Genomic DNA, 19,031 nt, shown 5'->3' with positions numbered 1-19,031 from the left:
TCACTTCTCGTCTATAGAAAAATTACCATGAAAACCGAGATCAATCAAAGGGAGTTGAATACAGTCCTTGTCTACAAACATTTGGACAAACTCAAAATATTGTTGATAACGTGTAGTTGTCTCTTTCGCATAGTATTCGGGGAGGCATCTGCGAGAGTGTGACAGAAAAAATAAATTCAAATACCTATTCATCAAACCGCTCCGTCACCGCATATCTTTCTATAATTAATAAAACATAAATTTACCACTGATATTCCACGCTCCTTCAACTTGGTAGGCTGCTGTGGCAGTGCCGAATTTGAAGTCCCTTGGAAACTGTCTCAATCCATGTACTGCTGAAGAAAGCACTCTGAAAAAAAAAAGTACATTTTAGTTTAACTATCTGTTAGATTTGATTTCTCAGATTTTTACGGCCGTTCAGATACACCGTAATAGCTTAAGTCTGTTGATTTAAGGAGCTCGCTAGTTGGAGATGAAAGAAAAAAACTATTTTGATGATGTAATGTGTATTTATCTTTATATATATATAATTCCTCTGTACGTGTGATGTCACCGTACTCCTAAACGGCTTTACCGATTTACGTGCGGTTTTCAGAAAAATATAGATCTTTGCGCTGTGCATGTTCGTAAATATTTAAATTTTCAATCTAATATGTAAAAAATAAGTTAGGAGCATAAATGTTTCATTTATCGATCTACCAAGGTTGCATTCGAGGAGAATGCATTTGCAAAACAATGGAAAAATGTTATTTTTTGTATTTAAAAAAGTTTTGTTTTTGAATGTTTACTGTTGGACATGGGGGTGCTTCATGACATACTCAGTGGACGCCTTGATAGTCCGGCTCTTTTGTCGGAGTTATCATTAAATGTCCCCGGCTACCGCACCCGTCACACGTCGAGCTCTCTATTTCATGTGCCAGCAGTTCGTACGAACTATCCCCAGAACTCTCCACTTTTACGTTTTGCTAGTGAATATAATTTGAACTTTCCCCTTATTGATCCATTTGATTGTAAAAAAATAACATTTAAAATGCGCGTCTTGAAACATACTTTTTTGTCTTATACTTGGTTTCAATAATAAAGTTTTATTTTATTTTATTAAATTTTATCTCTAATTCTTAATATTTTATATATATTTATATTTTCGACACTTGACACCCTCATTCCAATATAACACCCACACACCCACCCTCTCACTCACTTACACTCACACAAACACACTAGTATGTATTGTACGTGTATTTAATGTATTTCTGTGGATATCTGTCATTGGTTTTATTCTCTGTATATGTTATTTGTTATACTTTTATTACATGTATTACTGTTGATATCCCCAATAAATAAAATTAAAAAAAAAAAAAAAAACTGCATTTGTTTTTTGTGGATCTCAATCAGTTTCTTGCCTCATATTCCTTGTAATTTGTAACCATTTATTTCTTTTTATTGGATTTTTGGTGACACCAAAATAATATTAAATTCAATCTTCTTCTTCTTCTTCTGCAGCCTTATTCTCTCCACTGCTGGATAAAGGCCTCTTCCAAACGTCTCCATTCCTTCCTATCACCCGCTTTCATCATCTACGTTTTACCGGCAATAGAGGCAATGTCGTCGACCCATCTTTTCTGTGGCCTTCCAACACTTCTTTTGTTGAGCTTATGATGATGATGATGATAATAAAATACAGGATTTGGTTAAGTCGTAAGGCTGTACTCATTACGCATGCAAATGCAAAAATAAAAGATTCGAAATTTGCGGTGCAGTGGTCAAGACGCTTGACTCACGCACGGAAGGTTCCGGGTTCGATTCCCGGTGAGAACACAAATTGGAAAAACGGAATATTCATAGAGAATTTATTGGTTCAATTATATATAGTTTAAGTCAAACACTTTAGTCTTTTTAACATAATTGCTAGAAATATGAAAAAACCATCAGCTCATGCTCGCAGCGTGGGTGAAAGAACCATTCCTGACAAAAGTCGGAAAGCTACCAACATAACTAACTTGCTTTCCGAATCTTAACTATTCCTTTATTACATTTATGGAGATATTAAAGTTATTAGATGCAATGTGTACTAGCTACTATTCGGGAAGAGAAAGATAACAAAATTTTCATTATTACTATGTGTGTGATTGTATATGGGTGTGAGGGTAGGTTTAGGGACAGGGTAAGTGTGTATTTGATATGAGTGAATAGAAACAATTTAAATTTATTATTTTATTTATTTATTTACTTAAGTTAGTTAATATTACATTGTATATTACAATTACAACAAATACTTATTAAATATTTCTTACATAACTGCATTATTATGTAAAAATATTTTTTTTATTATAACGAAACATACTTTTTTTCAAATAATAGTTTTTTAATTTTGGTTTTAAAAGTGACTTCACTGCATTTAAATATGTCTATGTTATTGAAAAATAAATTATAATTACGCGTCAAGCGAATCAGAGGAGAGTTCTGTGCATAGTTGGTGCGAACTGTGGGTACATGGAAAAGAGATAGATTCGTGTGACGGGTGCGGAAGCCTGGTACGTAAAGGGCCAACTCAGAAACCAGAACAGGACTATCAAGACGTCCATTAAGAATGTCATGTAAAATCCCCATATCTATATATACATATGTTTCATAAAAATAAAAAAATTTGGCTCGATAGACTATTGAAGATAACCCTTCTAAAGAATACCAAATTAATGTCTTATTCCAACCAGAGCCCTAGGCGTATTTAATAAAATAAAACAAACTTAAATCAATCAACTGTTTATAACTTACTCAAAAATACAGACTTAAAGATAAATAAATCGATATGATAATTTATCGCATACATAATATTTACTTTAAGAGCAATTATAAATTAGTACGTTTTATTCGTTTCATTATTATTTGCATTACACTATTTATTTAAGCTGTTTTATCAACATAATAAGGTTTTAATGATTTCCTACAATCAAGTTGGAAATATATACAGTAAAGAATTGTTTGCAATTGATTGGTTGATAGTAATATAAAAAGGATTCAGATAATGGATTGGAGAGTAATCGTAAAAAATATATATCCTTAGAGACGTGACGCATGGATTTTGTTAATGTAATATCAAAAATGAAAATTATGTAGATATTGTATACTAAATAGAGTACTTATTCAAAATGTAATCAATAAATTTAAACCTTGAAATAATGAATACTTCAAAGTGTTTGTTGGTTTTTATTACTTATTGAACTAAAGATCAATTCAGATAATAAATAATTTCGATAAAAATATCAGTAAAATTAATTTGTTAAGTTGAAGTGTAACGTTTAAGAGGAAAATTAACAAATTACAACAGGGATGCAGAATATCTTAAACAAGGGAATATGGAAGTCTAGGCATTTACAGTGCTTATGATCTGTCTTTGGATGGTTTAAGAGGCCACTTAACACACTGTAACATTCACCATTTTGCCTATGTTTGAACATCCATAATTCTTAAATTCTTTCATTTGTTGATTTTAGCCTAGACAAAGACAGGTCATAAGCCCTGTAAATGCCTAGACTTCCATATTTCCTTGTTTAAGGTATTCTGCATCCCCGTTTTAATTTGTTAATCTTAATGACTCCCGAGGGGGTGAAATCCAGTCTTTTGTCTACAAAGAGAAATTTGACGAATAGGTATTTGTACATAGTTTTTCTGTCGCTCTCCCGTAGATGCCTTCTCAATATTGTACGAAAAACACAACTGCACGTCGAACCGATTATGCCTAATTTAAATCAACAAAATCGTGGTTTTGTTATCTTGTTTTCCGTACTCCTAAACTGAAGAAAAAAAAAAAAAAAAACATTTTGAAATTTTTTGTACGGTACCCTTTCACTTTTTGGAAATTATTATTCTTATTTGTATACCGTAGATCTTTCATAAGAAACTATTTATTTAAAAAAAGTCAGTTACAATGTTTATAGGAAAACGGCGAGCAAGTGGATAAGGAGTAGACCTTTTCATATCCTGTAAATTATTTTTATAACTAAAAGTTGTGTTGCTTTAACTGTCAAATATCTTCTTATTATTTTTATTTATATATTATTTGTACTTTTTATTTTTTATAATGTATATTTGCTTTAATTTCCTTATTATTTTTTGCATTTACTTTTATTATTTTAATTGAAAATACTTTATTTTTAAATTTATATTTTCGCTTTAATTTTTAGTATTATCAGTATGTATTCTAATTTGCATTAATGTTTAATTTTCTAATTAATAATGGTTTATTTTCTAATTCATATTTATGATTCAATTTTTATTATTATTGGTATGTTTTCTAATTTATATATATTTTGAATTTTTTGAAATGATTATTATTATTTGAACTTTTAAAAAGCACCATTTAATGAAATGAAAAAAAAAATAGATGTAAAAAAAAACAAACATTCCTACATACGGGAATGTTTGTGAAGTTAAAGAGCTGAAACCTTTATTTATGCGGGTGAGATTCATGTAATTGAACTATTTCACCAATACACTAGATGCCTAGACCTCTATATTACCTTTTCTAAAACGTTCTTCATCTCTGTTGTAATATGTTAATATTAACAGCTCCTCCGGGAGTTGAATCCAACCCTCGTCTCTAAAAATTTGGACAAACTCAAAAAATTGTTGATAAATCCACCTGGTCCATAGAGAAGTATAAAAATTGAAGAAAAAAAAATTTCGGGCGTTGCCTAGTATGTCGGTGAAATAATTCAATTACATGAATTTTACCCGCATAAATAAAGGTTTCAGCTCTTTAACTTAACAAACATCAACAGATGAAAGAATTGAAGGGAATAGATGTTCAAATATGGGCAGAAAGGTAAATGTCACACAGTGTGTAAGTGGCCACTTAAACCAGCCAATGATAGGTCACAAGCCTTGCAGATGCCTAGACTTCTATATTACCTCATAATTTTTTTTTCATTCCCTTCTTAATTCATTTTTATTTTTTGCTCCTTTTTTGTGTAAAATGCATTTCTGTATTCATATTTAAAAATGCACTTCTGTTCTTTCCACTTTTATACTAATATGTAAAGATGATATTTTTGATATTTTTCTTTTACTTCTAAAAATCATTTATATGTTTTTTGCTTCTTCTGTGTAAAATACATGTCTGTCTTTATTTGTATATATGTATGTTAAAACATGTAAAAGCCTAAAAGGCGTTTAAATAAAAAAAATAAACGTTCTTCTCCTCTGTTGTAATAAGTTAATTTAAAACACAGTTTAAATAAAAATAAAAACTTACGTTTTTTAAAAAAATATCTTAAATTTACTGGCAAAAACACCGAACTGATGTCTTGAAAAAAATCTATCAATTTAAATAATGATTATTTGAAATAATCATAAATAATATTTTTAATAAATTAAGTCATTAATTCTAAGCCATTGATCATTACAATGATTCAATCGGTGCTAAGTCTATTGAAAATAACGGATTCCAGTTGGTCGTTTACATTTTAATTTTATGATGTAATGGACAAGTAATAATTAAGCAGCATAAACAACAACCATTATAATTTATTCTGAATTGTAAATTAATTAACGAAATACTCGTACAAAATAAAACAATTAAAATATTCTTGTTCTGAAATTTTTAGGTTTATTCAGAACTTAAAAGAGGTAAAGATGAGGTTCAGTAACAGGAAATTGGATCGAAAAAAATGTTTTCTTTCACGCGGTAAAAAAATAAAAAAAAATCTTAAAAAGTTAAAATGACTTTGATAAAAACGAACTAATTTGAACGACGTCACTAGATCTCCGAAATCAACCAACGACAGTGTGTTGTGATACATTTCCGGTCACCGGGAAGCCAACCCACCAATCAGGACAACACACCGTAGAGAATTTGCGACGTCACAGGCGGAGAAATTTCCAAATCAAAAAACTTTAAAAAATGTTTTTTTCGCTTAGTTTGATAATTAACAAATAAAAAAATACTGAGTTTCCTTATTGAAATCTGAACACCTAAATATCATAAACATAGACGATGGGTTCCAAGCAAACTCAACATTGTTCCGGTCACGACTGCGACACGGTATAAATTACTGGTACATAAGCACATATTTTTTTCTACGAAACGCATAGCTTACCACGTAGCCGAAACGTTAGTACAAGTCAAGTCCAACCTACATGGGATCACCCAAAATGACCATGCCGCAAAATTCTATGCACCGATTAGATGCTTGAAAAAATGTATTTAGGGTATCTACGCGTGAACCATCGTTTACCGTGAATATAACCAGTAAATCAATGATTATAATGCATTTAAAAAAACACATATAAAACCATAAACAAATAATACAATAACAATGTTGTTAATAATCGTGATAAACTGTGGAGTTTTAAAATCGCCGCCATACAAAATCTAAATATGGCGGCGCTCCCCCCACACACATTTGTTCATTAGCGCGGTCTTGCGCGTACTGGTTTGGTTACTGGCCAATCTGCACTAGCAAAGGAGAATGATGAAACTGAATAGAGATTTCGCTTCCAGTAGGGAGGATCTCCGTACAAATCTTACAATCTGCGCTTGCGCAAAGTTAGATTCTTCAATTATAGGTTGTGGAAGCGATCGGATTATCTCAATGCGTTAATTTTTATATGTACATCCTACGGCTGCGCCATTTAAGTGAAAACAAGAACGCTCGCAAGAGAACTCGACGCGGCGCGGCAGTTATAGTTTTTTGACACTAAACATAAGAATTATTTTGTGATGAGCAGGTTTACAAAATTAAATACAGAACTTAATGACAATATTATATTAATAATGTTTACTTGCCATTAAGAAAAACAGGTTGCAATCTACAATACTGACTTTTTTGTTGTCTTAAAATAATAACTAATTCTTTTTGACAAAAAATAATATTTTGTAACATGATAATATCTATCATGCATAATGATTAAATCTCTTGTTTTCACTTAAATCCATTTCAATAAAATATAAAATAATAACGCCACTAAATACTTTGCAATAATTATTGATTGTAGTATCTAGTGAAGTGGATTGATTTTAATTACAGTTCATTACTATATACATAATATGTGTATTGATAATAATTATTATTGAATATATGTTAACACTGTTTACTTGTTCTTAATTCATGAATTGTTTCCCTAATCAAAAACTTCCCAGTACGCCCCTGGTATCGACATAAAATACTCTTGATTTATTTCATAAAAACCTTTTTAATAATTTATTTTATCTTATAAAACATTTGAATAAGTTTTTTGAGTCGGTAAGTGTTTTTTATATATCTTTATTAATATTTTTAATGTTTTATTCAGAAATATAGTCTAATTATATTTTGTTTTGAATTTCTGTTGATTTTAAATAACGTTTTTATGATTTTTTTTTTTTAAATATAATATTTTGTTTAGAATCATTATGGATAGTTAAAAATGATTCTATTGATTAAAATGATTCTATTGGTATTTAAAAATTACTTAAATTTGGATTCCGAGTTTCGCGTTAAATTATCATAAAATTTTTATGTTTCTGTTTGACGTGATTTTTTTTTGTATTTTTCTTTTAACCATATTTTTATTTGTATATCAATATTTTTTTTATAATTTAAGATGTAATAATATATTGTTGTACATTAACATATAACAACAGATATGAAGAACATTTTAGAGAAGGTATTATAGAAGTCTAGGCATGCACAGGGCTTATGACCTGTCAATGGCTGGTTTAAGTGGCCACTTTACACACTGTGTAACATTCACCATTCTGCCCATAAATATGATTAAATAATTATCTATATTCTTTCAATTATTTCATCTGTTGATAAAAGAATTGAAGAATGTTCTTCACAAACATCAATATAGATATAGATGTTAAAATATAGGCAGAATGGTGAATGTTACCAGTGTATAAAGTGGCTACTTAAACCAGCTATTGACAGGTCATAAGCCCTGTAGATGCCTAGAAGTCTAGATGCTAGACTTCTGTACCACCTTCTATTAAATGTTATTCATCTGTGTTTTTGTATGTTAATATTGACAGTTTCCCGGGGAGTTGAATCCAGTCTTTGTCTACAAAAATTTTGACAAACTTAAAATATTATTGTAGTACACATTCATAATTATTATTTTTGATTGTTATTTAGAATATCTGATAAACAAGTTGAGTATTACACCATGTTTTATTTTTATATGACACATTTCAGCTCAATACAGGATTTTACTGAAGAGCTGAAATATGTTTTTCACAATGTAACTGAATTTTTGTATTTGAATAAATAAATGTGTAATGATAGTTATTTTTTTTAATAAATAGTTCAAACGTGTTTTCGGTTTTTTTAAAAACATTTTTAAGAAGAACTAGCTATAAGAAGTACAATAGATGTGCAGGTAAATATTAAGTACAGTTATTTGAACAGGTGAAGTCAATTATTTCATTCAGGTGGTATATTAAAAGATCGACTATGCGTGTAACGTCATTTCAAGAAATTGATATTTTTTCTTATCATATCCGTACAAATAATCCATTGTTTTATATTTCTTACATACAAGTTTGTTATTTTGTTACATTTTTACATTTTTTTCATCAAAAAGTAAATATTTACGTTCTTATTATTTACCCAACAAATTTCAGATTATTCCCTGAAAGTCGTAAAGAATTTATGGTGAAAATGGAAATCTATTCGTAGTAGAGAGTGAAATTTAAACCTCTAATTTTTGATCCGTGGGTCCAAACTACCACGGGACCACAATACCACAACCTATTTTTTATTTTATATATATTATAAAATCAAAATACCTCATTAACTTACCTTCATGTAAGTTACAGGTGCGACTGACTATTAATGCAATGCCATATACATCATTAAGTGCCAATGAGGGAATTAAGATAGTCTACATTTAATTAACGGGTTCAATGACTAATATGTATTCAATTTCCTGACAGATAACAAGGATCCCTTTCTTTTCCACCTGCTAAGAAGTCTCTAAAATAGGTTCTTAGGGGTTGTATTGATGAATTTTTTATTGTTATTTATACTTTTTTACTCATAAGATATAGACTCCCCCTTTCAAGTTTTTTGTTAACATTTTTAAACATATTTTCATATGACAACGGTCGGTCACTTGAGCCCAGGACGCATTGTATACGTACATATTTTTTAAAACTCTAATAACGGCCATTTATTGTACACTTCACCGTGAATAATATCGTTTTGATATTCATATGTCCAGCAGAGAACTTTGAAAAAACCCGACTACAGTCAAGTTGACTTTATTGATCAAGTTTTTATAAGTTTATTGGTACCTTTTTTGCAATTTAAAATTACCTAGCTGCATAATAAACCACCTAATAAAAACTATTCCTTTTTTAAATCAAAATTATATAACACGATTTGAATTATATTTTAAAGGTGCTTTAGCGGATCACATGATCGATTTGAAGAGTATATTTTGTGGTTTTATCTTTGTGGTGCGATTTTTTATGTATATTTATGGATATTTTAAATTAATAACTACAAAAGGGATACATAAAATAACCTGTCTTAGTATTAAACGTCGCTAGCGACCACTTTTTTCCTCCCATCTTTCTGTCAGCATGCGGATACCATCTCGTGGTATAAGTGCTGAAGGAAGCAGTTCTTGATTTAGCGTTTCCAGGTATGTTTTGACTGGTCTCGCAACATGTGGACGAGTGTTGTCATTCTGCAAACTTATTTTGTCATGAATTCTCGTATTACGGCTGTTTTTTTTTCAATGATGGCTCAAACGCATCAGTTGTAGTCGATATCAATCTCTCGTGATGGTTTCGTTGGGTTTGAGGAGGTCATAATATAAAACACCCAGCTGATCTCGGCTGATCCCACCAAATACAGAGCATAAGTTTGGAACCGTGTTAATTTCAATTTATTTATTTTAAAAACGTTTATGTACATAGCAAAAAAATTCAATGCATACATAAAACGAAAAAATGAACACTAAAATTTAAATATACAAAAATGGTAAAAAAAAAAAATACCCAGCAATTATAGAGAGAGAATGCAATCTATAATGTTAGTGTATGGCTTACTACAAGGTTTTTTTACGCTTTGGGTTCTCGAAGTGTTGCCAATTTTCATCACCAGTCACGATACGATGCGGATTTTTTTTTTGCTGCCGTTGGTGCAGCTATTCACACGTCAAATAGCGCCGTTCGACGTCTCTCGGCTTCAGTTTGTACGGCAGTCAATTTCCTTGCATTAAAATCAATAATGTTCGACGTATCTTGGCTTTGATTCCCACTTACTTTGCTTTTGAATGATTCCGAATACTTTTAAACGTTTGTCAACTGCCATGCAACCAACTCCTAATGATTCTGCAAGTTCATTTTGCATCTGACATGGGTATTTATCGAGTAATGGTTTCAATTCTTAATCTTTAAACTTTTTCGGTGTGCCAAAACGTTCTTTATCTTTAACATCAAATTCATTATTTTTAAAGCGTCGAAACCGAACTCTGCATGTTGTTTCCAATACAGCATGGTAACCGTGAGTTTCCGCAAAAACTTTAAGAGCATCAGTTTTATTTTTTAATTTTTTAAAGTAATGCAGTAAAATTTCTCACAATACTCTTTTTTTGACACGAAGTTCGACGTGTTTAACGCTTTGAAAAAGTAGATATATTGTTTACACTTCGGCCAAATAACATATCCGTTCATTTCAATCCTAGTTGTAGAGCTTCACATTGAAGTTGACTGTAGTATTGCCCGATGTTAAAAGGCTAAAATTACACCATCTGTTAGGGTTTGCTGTTGAGTTAAAACTTCTACAAGTCCCCATTAATATTAATTTGTTTTAAATTTTAATTGTTATCAGTGATGTTTTTTTTAAATAAAGAAACCTTGCAGAATCTTCAATTATTTATAATCTTCAGTTCGTTTTTGCATTTTTGTACGAGTGCTCTTTTAGTATTATATAACAATAAAGTAATGTGTTATGTTATTGCACCTTTTAATAATAAAAAACTTTAATTATTACATTAACATAACAAAGCTTAAATAGAAAGTTGAAATCATCAAAAAAAAATATTTATCTTTTAGAGTTCAGTTTTAAATATTTACATAATTTTATTGTTTTTGATCTGTATCCGGGAGCATTAAGAATACAGTTCTGTGGTTGAAATAGAATAAGAATCCTGGCCAAAAATTATGAGGACGGATGTGGATTATTCACGATTCAGTGAGAGTTGAATCTGTGAAAAATTAAAACTTGGTTGTCATTGAGAGAATCCGATATCAAACAGGACAGTGCATGGTTATCCATTTTATTGTTTTTCTAATCCACTCGTTGAGTAATCACCTTTTATACAATGAACTTTTTTGCTAGGACTTTTGAGGTTTTCTGCTTCGATAAATCCGGATCTAAATCAAATTTAATATCGAACATTGATCGAGATATCTCATTGTATCTTGTTTTGCCTTTGTTTTTAGATTTGAGGATGAAATCAAGCTTTTGTTTCGCCTTACAAACGCTTTTTGCCATCGGCAGTTAAAACGTTATTGACGGTCATTAAGGACTGTGGTCAGTGGGGCATATTATTCCATTACAAAACGTTTTAAAATCCAATACCCGATTCAGCGTTTGACCAAAATATTTATAGAACCCAATAATTTAAATTGTATAAAGTCGCGGTCTCATTGGAGCAGTGGTCGGCGAAGTTATAAACCTAAAGGTTCAAGGTTTGTTTACTGCCTGTTTTTTATCAGTTTCACTTGTACAATTAACTTTTAATTTTGAGCAATGATCGAAGCTCGCAGGTTTGAAGCTTTTTTTATTGAGAACAGAAGATTCTATAATCAAAACGCCGTGAAATTAGATTTTTTCAAAACACATAAAAAATAATATATAAAACATACAATAAGGATAAAACGCTTTACATATTTTTTTCTCATGACATAAGCCAATGAGAAACTCAAGTAAACATGCATCAATGTACGCACGATGATTATGTCGATTTTCGACTTGTCCATCTTCAAGTATTGTTTGGTTTTTGGGACGTATTTTGATGTCTTTCTAATTTTCTGCATTCATAAATATTTGCCTCGCAAATCCTTTCAGCCGTTCTTTCACTGTCCATTCGCTCTACATGTCCAAACCAACGCGGCATTTTGCTATAATACTTACTTACTTACTTCAAAAATACATTAAAAATACAAATACCAGGACTTTTACTGATTGGGAATATTTTTTATTACTAATAAAATATGTAATGTAATGTAAATAAATACTTAAATAAGCAAATAAATTATCAAATTAAAAATTTAATTAATTTAATTAATACATACATCAATAGTATTTTTTAAGCAAAACCATTTTTTAACATTCGCGTTATTCTATAACTACGTCTTAAGCCTGGGTGGTAATTTGACCTCTTGGGCAGCGATTATAAACGCTCTCTTTATTGGTACATATTCATTTATTTCATTTATTTATTTTAAAGAAACAAACAGTCGACAATGATATAATAACATTTAAAAAAAAGGTTTATATATAAGACAGACCAGCGAAGTTTCTAAATAAGAATCATACATACTATTAAATTGTGTTGCAACAAAAGGGTGTGTCTATGTGTATTTCTATGAGTGTAAGTGAAGATGTGTGTTTATGTGTATTAGTGTGGGAGTAAGTTTTCAGGTGTGCGTAACTGTGAGCATCATAAAAAAGTAAGTGGGATCGTATCGCAGTCAGAAATAATGAGTCTTAATTTGTTTTTAAATAAATTAAGGGACATGTAAAATATATCAATAGATGAAAAAAAAGCGTTATAGTTAGAGCAAGAACGATAGAGGAAAGAGCGTTGTGCATAGTTTGTGCCACAGACTGGCAGATGGAATAAATACTTATTTCTTGTCACGCGAAAAGGGGATATTCATAATATTTGTAAATATTTTTGTCGGTAATCTATAATTGAACATGTTTATGAAAAAAATGTACACTTATTAAATTTTCACACTGAAAACTTATTTTACTTTACGAATAAAATTAAAGATATAAGTTTACTTCCCGTTGGAATACGGGTCCTGGCCAGTTGTGGCGCAAAAAATAAACTACTTTGGTTTTATGAACATAAAATGTTTAAAATCCTCGCTGGCATCCTTACGTGTGATTTATGTCTTATGTCCAAGTTACCAAGGAAAGGTATGTATGACAAAACGTATGAATGTATGTCAAGATGGTGCATCCTCTCTGCCTTCCCTTATGGAGAAATGACGTAATGATAGTAATCCGTAGGTCGTTAAATTCACAATTCTCGTAATTACCCACGAAACACGCGACATTTTTGTACCATAATGTATTATATTATAATTTTTAATCAAAACGACTCTTTCTACCTGAGCTAATCTGCTTAGCCAATTAAAATTAGTATTATGATTATGATTCTCACAGCCTTGAGTTCGTTTTCAATACTACTAGTTAAATTATTTATCCACGGCATGACGCTCTCGGCTCCCAGTCACAAGATTCGAAATGACGGACCGTAAAACAAGGGTTGATTGGTATGCTCTACCTGCTTCGAGTTGACAGGCCGAGCTGATGTACATGCATTATGTAGTCTAATATGCTTACGTGGAAAGAACGAAAGGACAAGTTGAAACCTGCAACCATTTATTTACAGCAGGCCGTTGACCACTACACTGGAAAGGGAATACCGTTTTATCAAGACAATTCTCCAGCAAGCGAGGCATTATTAAGAAGAAAAACGGTGGCAGAGAAATTTGATGAATAGGTATTTGAACATGGTTTTTCTGTCACTTTCTTACAAATGCCTTCCCGATATTGTACGACAGAGACAAATAAGTCGAACTGATTATAAAAAAGCGTAAAAATAAAACTTTCTGCGCCGGTATATTATTCGTTTTTCAAAATCATATTTGTATCCAACTATACAGCGCGTCCGAGGATGGAAGAACTGGGCGCTATGTTCGGTTTTTGGATGGTCCTAGGTCTCATAAGAAATAGTTTATCATAAAAGCAAACCAATAGGCGCACGCTTACTAATGTACCGTTCCCGGAATATTTCGTTTGGCGGGAATATTCCCCGTAACTTCCTGGGAACATTTGCGGAAATCCATAAGTCTGTCACATTTATGCACTTTTTAGACACGAAAACATTGATTTTGACATACATTAAAACAATATTTTAAAAAAATGGCATTATTCAGTTAAAAATCATATACCAAAACAGTGTTTTATATTTATTTTATTACCTATCGTTATTTTTGATTCTTCGTTTTTATTTTATATTTAACGTATATTCAAATTCAGTATTATAATTTGAAAATGCCATAATTCGGTTGTCAGATAGACGGAGGGTCCATTCGTATTTTTTTCTGTTGTTTAGTTTTCAAAAGTTTTAATCAATATTTCAGTAAATACAAAAAGAAAAAAAACAGCAGCATTTAGAGCGGTAATTTAAAGTTATTCATTACTAATATGTTATAGTCCATGGACTGGTACCTGAAGCGTAAGACTGATCATATTACCTTATGTAACAAAAATAATTAAGATAAGCTGCGATTGGTACACCGATGCAGTGCCCTATGCACCATTAGGTGCTGAAAGGGAATGATGATGATGATGATGAATTTATTATTGAAAAGCAACACTAAAATATTTTAGTTTGTGAATTAAAGTCTTGGATTCGAGTTTTATTTTAGCTCCCCAGGGCCTCGATTATAATGGGATGATAAAAACATCATACCTTCACCTTGACGGTAAAGTTGAAAATAAATTCACTGTAGCGATTACAGAGATATACTACCGACCCATCAACTTCAAGTTTTGGGTAGGTACATCGATCGAAAACAAGGGAAAGCGTACGTCACGGTACACATATCTACGCTCGATTGAAGTCGAATTGTATTCCGACATAACTGTCAGATTATGAGAAACGAGCGGCTAGATGCAAAAATAATCTCGTTAGGTTCTGTCCTATAGTTAGAAAGTTGTAAAACTGTAAGAAATTAATTTAGTCATTATATTTTTTCCATCTGTTTTACTATCTTTCTGGGAGAACGTATCTAGAGACAGCGTTGTAATCGCTACCTACTACCTCAGTAGATAAATGCAGACGATCGTTAAGCATATCGTTTTGGCAATGGTTAAAAGTCATATAAAAATCATGTTTAAGCGAGCATTTTTGCTTGAATTGGGATTTATTGGAGTTTATAATCGCTTTGAAGTGGGCACTTTGTATCAAAGAAGCCTATTTAAAATATAAATAAAAATTAATTTTTATTTTAATGACGTAAAGAACGCGGACTAATTTTTAGCGGGCATTCATTGGCTTATTTCGATCATATGATGTCGATATAGCAAGTAAGTAGAACATATCGAGGTAAGATACAGATAGTACAGAAGTTAAGTATACCGTCTCAATTTATACAGATGAAGATAGTATTCATAATCGAGGCACTGAACATTCAAAAAAATTACAGATGGTCCGTTCTGCTATCTGACTACCGAATGAGAACCTTGACTTTGCGTGAGAGTGGTAGGTGGGTATAGAAAGGTTAGATAATCCACGTCAACACCTCATTACATTTGATTAAATTTTGTAATTTACTTATCATTTATTAATTTATTCATCGCTACGACATAATTAATTCATTATAATGAATAAAAATGTCTAAGTTGGAATAAAAATGTCTAAGTTATAATGATTTTATGAGATTGCTATTACACCTGTAATGTTAATTGGTATCGCAACAGTGATGAAGAAATTCGTAAAGAAATGTATGTGAAAATCAAGGCTTATATTGCTTACGACCTGTCACTGGGAAATTTGTGATCACTTTATGGACTGTAACAGCATTACGAGTATATGTATTTATTTTATTTTGTATATTTATTCCATAAATAAGTAAACATTTGACCAAGAAAACACTTTTATCTTATGTATTTAAATACAAAATACGCGAGATAAAAGTGTTCTCTACGGACGCGAGAGCATTTGGAATATCCCCTCAGGAAATCTCTTTAAAACTAGTAAATTAGAACATGAATACGGAGCGTCTTCTGGTTAAGAGTCTCCATCTAACATGGCTCAGCCTGTTCTAAGATGGAGATTTTTATGTCTTAAAGTATAAACAGTTCTGTACTAATATAAAAATGACAAAAACAAACAAAAAACTGCAATACAAGAGCACATGGACAATATTTTGTCTACTAATTAAAACTCCCTACCTGGATTAAATATTTTTTAACTATGCTTAGTGCATGTTTAGACATGGTGGTGTTCGCACCTGTATTAATCTTCATGTGATTTATGTATTTTTAGAAATACTACATATGTACTATGGTGATGGTGAAGGTGGAGGTGTATTTTAGTATTTGCATGCTGGTGTAGTGAGTATCCTGACGAATAGACGGGTTCGTCTCCAAACCGGTAAACTAAAAAAGTCGGTAATTGGTTATATACTAATGTTTACTAACATTAGATATATTTTATTATTTTCTTTTGGAAATAGGGCACACATGGGCATATTCTTATGTGTGCTCTAATAATACTTCTTATTTTTTTAATTTCATTTACACGGGTCAAAATTTTGATAAACCTTCTGTCCGATTTATTACAATTTTATTAAAATTTGTAACGGTTTATCTTATTTATAATTTTTAATTAAATACTAATTTAATCTTTTTTTAAATTTATTATTTTTCATAAAAATGGGAAAACTAACGAAAGTGATAACAATATTTGAAGTGGATTTATGATGAGTATTTATGGTAAAAATGATGTATTCTAAAAAAAAATATTTACAGTCTTAGAACGGAGAAGCTATCCCTAGTTATGCAGTTGATGACTAACCAGCAAAAAAAATGTATTATTGCTTTTACTACTCATTTAACCCTTTTTATATTATGGTCAGTTCCTGAAACTGCAGAGGAACATTCCTCACGGTAAATGTTTAAAAAATCTGAGATTAAAAAAAAATTAGTTTCATTTTTTTTCTCAAATTTTTTTTTTTTAATATGTATTTTTATTATCTGAGAATTTAGTAAATCTTTATTTTCTCGGACTAGCATCATTTCCACAAGCCCATACCACTCCCCCACCCAGTCGGTTACCTTTTCCGCATCCAACGCGTTGGTCGCTTCATTAGTCGAAATTTAAAAAAATGCACCATTATTTAAAAAAAAATACATTTTAAAAAAACATAAAAAAGAATCTCCCGAAAACAAATAACTCTGATTTTTTTATGTTTACCATCAAGAATGTTTCTCTGAAGTTTCACTATTAGGCCTCGAAACACAAAGTATAACTTAATGAGATTCGATTCAATAAATATGAAAATAAAAAAAACAAAATAAAGGTACCCAAAATACTTAGCGTCGGCAGCCCTTTAGATCTTGCCTTGGGCCTTAATTAATAATTTGCTCCCCGCAGGAAAGAATGAGTTAAAAATATTTTATTTTTACGCATTTAAAAATAATTCAAATACAATATACCAAATATCCTTGAGATATATGGTTGCATTAATCGACCTGTTTATTGTCATTATGTTGCGATTGTTTCTACGTAAATAATTATCTACTCTGTTTATCGCTTATAATAATAATATAATATAGTCAATAAATTCTTAAGGAAACGCAATTTAGATAAGAATGCACTATTTGTTATAGTAGCAAACAGGTAAATGCCGCGTTACATACATTTTTGTAATAAATGAATATCAATAATAACAATCAACAATATTTTTAGTTTGTCAAAATTTTAGAAGAGAATAAAAAAAATATTCTAGAAAAATTTGCGTTCTTACCTAAATATTTCAATTTTGGGGACATTTTAGAAATCATGTTAGAAAATGGAAATTAAGTTGCGGTAGAGTGGGGTTCGAACCTCGGTCCTCTGATCCGTGAGTCTGCAACATTAGCCACGGAACCGCAACCCGATACTTTTATCAATATATTTTTTTTACGAGATTTAACTTCCTTGGGAGTTATGCAGATGAGCATATATTACAACAGAGATGCAAAATAGAATATGGAAGAACTGAAAAAATATGGATGTTAAACCCTGGGCAGAATGGTGAAAGTTACACAATGTGTAATGTGACCATTTAAACCTACCAATGACAGGTTATAAGCCCTGTAAATGTCCATACTTCCGCATTTAATGTTTTCCATCTTTGTTGTAATTTGAAAATAAAATTATATTGAACACATGAGTGTTTGTTTGTTTGTTTGTGTTTCCTTCACGTCTCAACGGAGCGACCGATAGACATATTTTTTTTTGCATAGAGATAAACGGAGACATGAGAAGTAAAAATTAATACTTATTTTTTATTCGGAATTGAAAAAATAAATATATTTCAACAATGAGCTACATTATTTGAAAATGAGTAGACGGTAAAGTGGTGTCAAGAATCAATTTAAGATAAATTCTTTAAACTTCTATAAATGACTTGCTTTATCTATGGTTAGTTTGATTTTGCTTTTCGTTTCGGTTTTGTAGTAGGATTTCGAATTTGTGAATAGAATAACGTTACTACATCGATATAGATGGATCATCGTATTTTTTCATGGCGGTAGTTGGATAACCTTCAATCGATACAGGCTACTTTCTGTCCCTAAAAAATATATCATTCCATCGGGGAAGTTCTTATTGCTAACGACAAAACAAAAACATTATTTTACAAATTCTTCCCAACATCACCTTGGGAAAAAGTAAGTATTTTTAAGCAAAATTGTATTAAATAGGAAAATTCGTAACCATAATATCAAAAATAGAAATAGGATAAGACCACAACTTAATAAAAAAACAAAATTGCGTAATGTATAAAAGGGTTTAAAATGTATGACAAGATGCCTGAAAACATAAATAATGAAAGAAAATTTATTGTAATCAAATAAATTAAACAACTTTGTTTTTAACCACTTTTTTTTCTTCTACCGACCGGTTTCAAAGCTATACACGCTTCTTTATCAAGGTATACTTAACTTATGAATTCTAACCGATTTTATTTTATCAATATTGTGCTTCGTACCGAACAAACAAATCATGTCACTGTCTTGTAAGGG

At 30.8% G+C, this 19,031-nt stretch overlaps 1 protein-coding gene across 1 annotated transcript in view; it reads right to left on the bottom strand.

The window, feature by feature from the left end:
* Positions 1-19,031, bottom strand: part of LOC148276832 (myrosinase 1-like) — a 37,592-nt gene that overhangs the window by 13,760 nt on the left and 4,801 nt on the right. Inside the window, exon 2 of the mRNA XM_088233696.1 lies at positions 246-349. Coding sequence (XP_088089822.1) covers positions 246-349 — 104 coding nt within the window. The remainder of the gene's footprint in view (positions 1-245; positions 350-19,031) is intronic.

This window comes from Micrasema longulum, unplaced genomic scaffold, assembly GCF_059751315.1.
Source record: "Micrasema longulum isolate JH-2025_06_02 unplaced genomic scaffold, ASM5975131v1 h1tg001139l, whole genome shotgun sequence".
NCBI classification, from domain to species: Eukaryota; Metazoa; Arthropoda; class Insecta; order Trichoptera; family Brachycentridae; genus Micrasema; species Micrasema longulum.
This window is presented reverse-complemented; position numbering and strand designations above follow the sequence as displayed.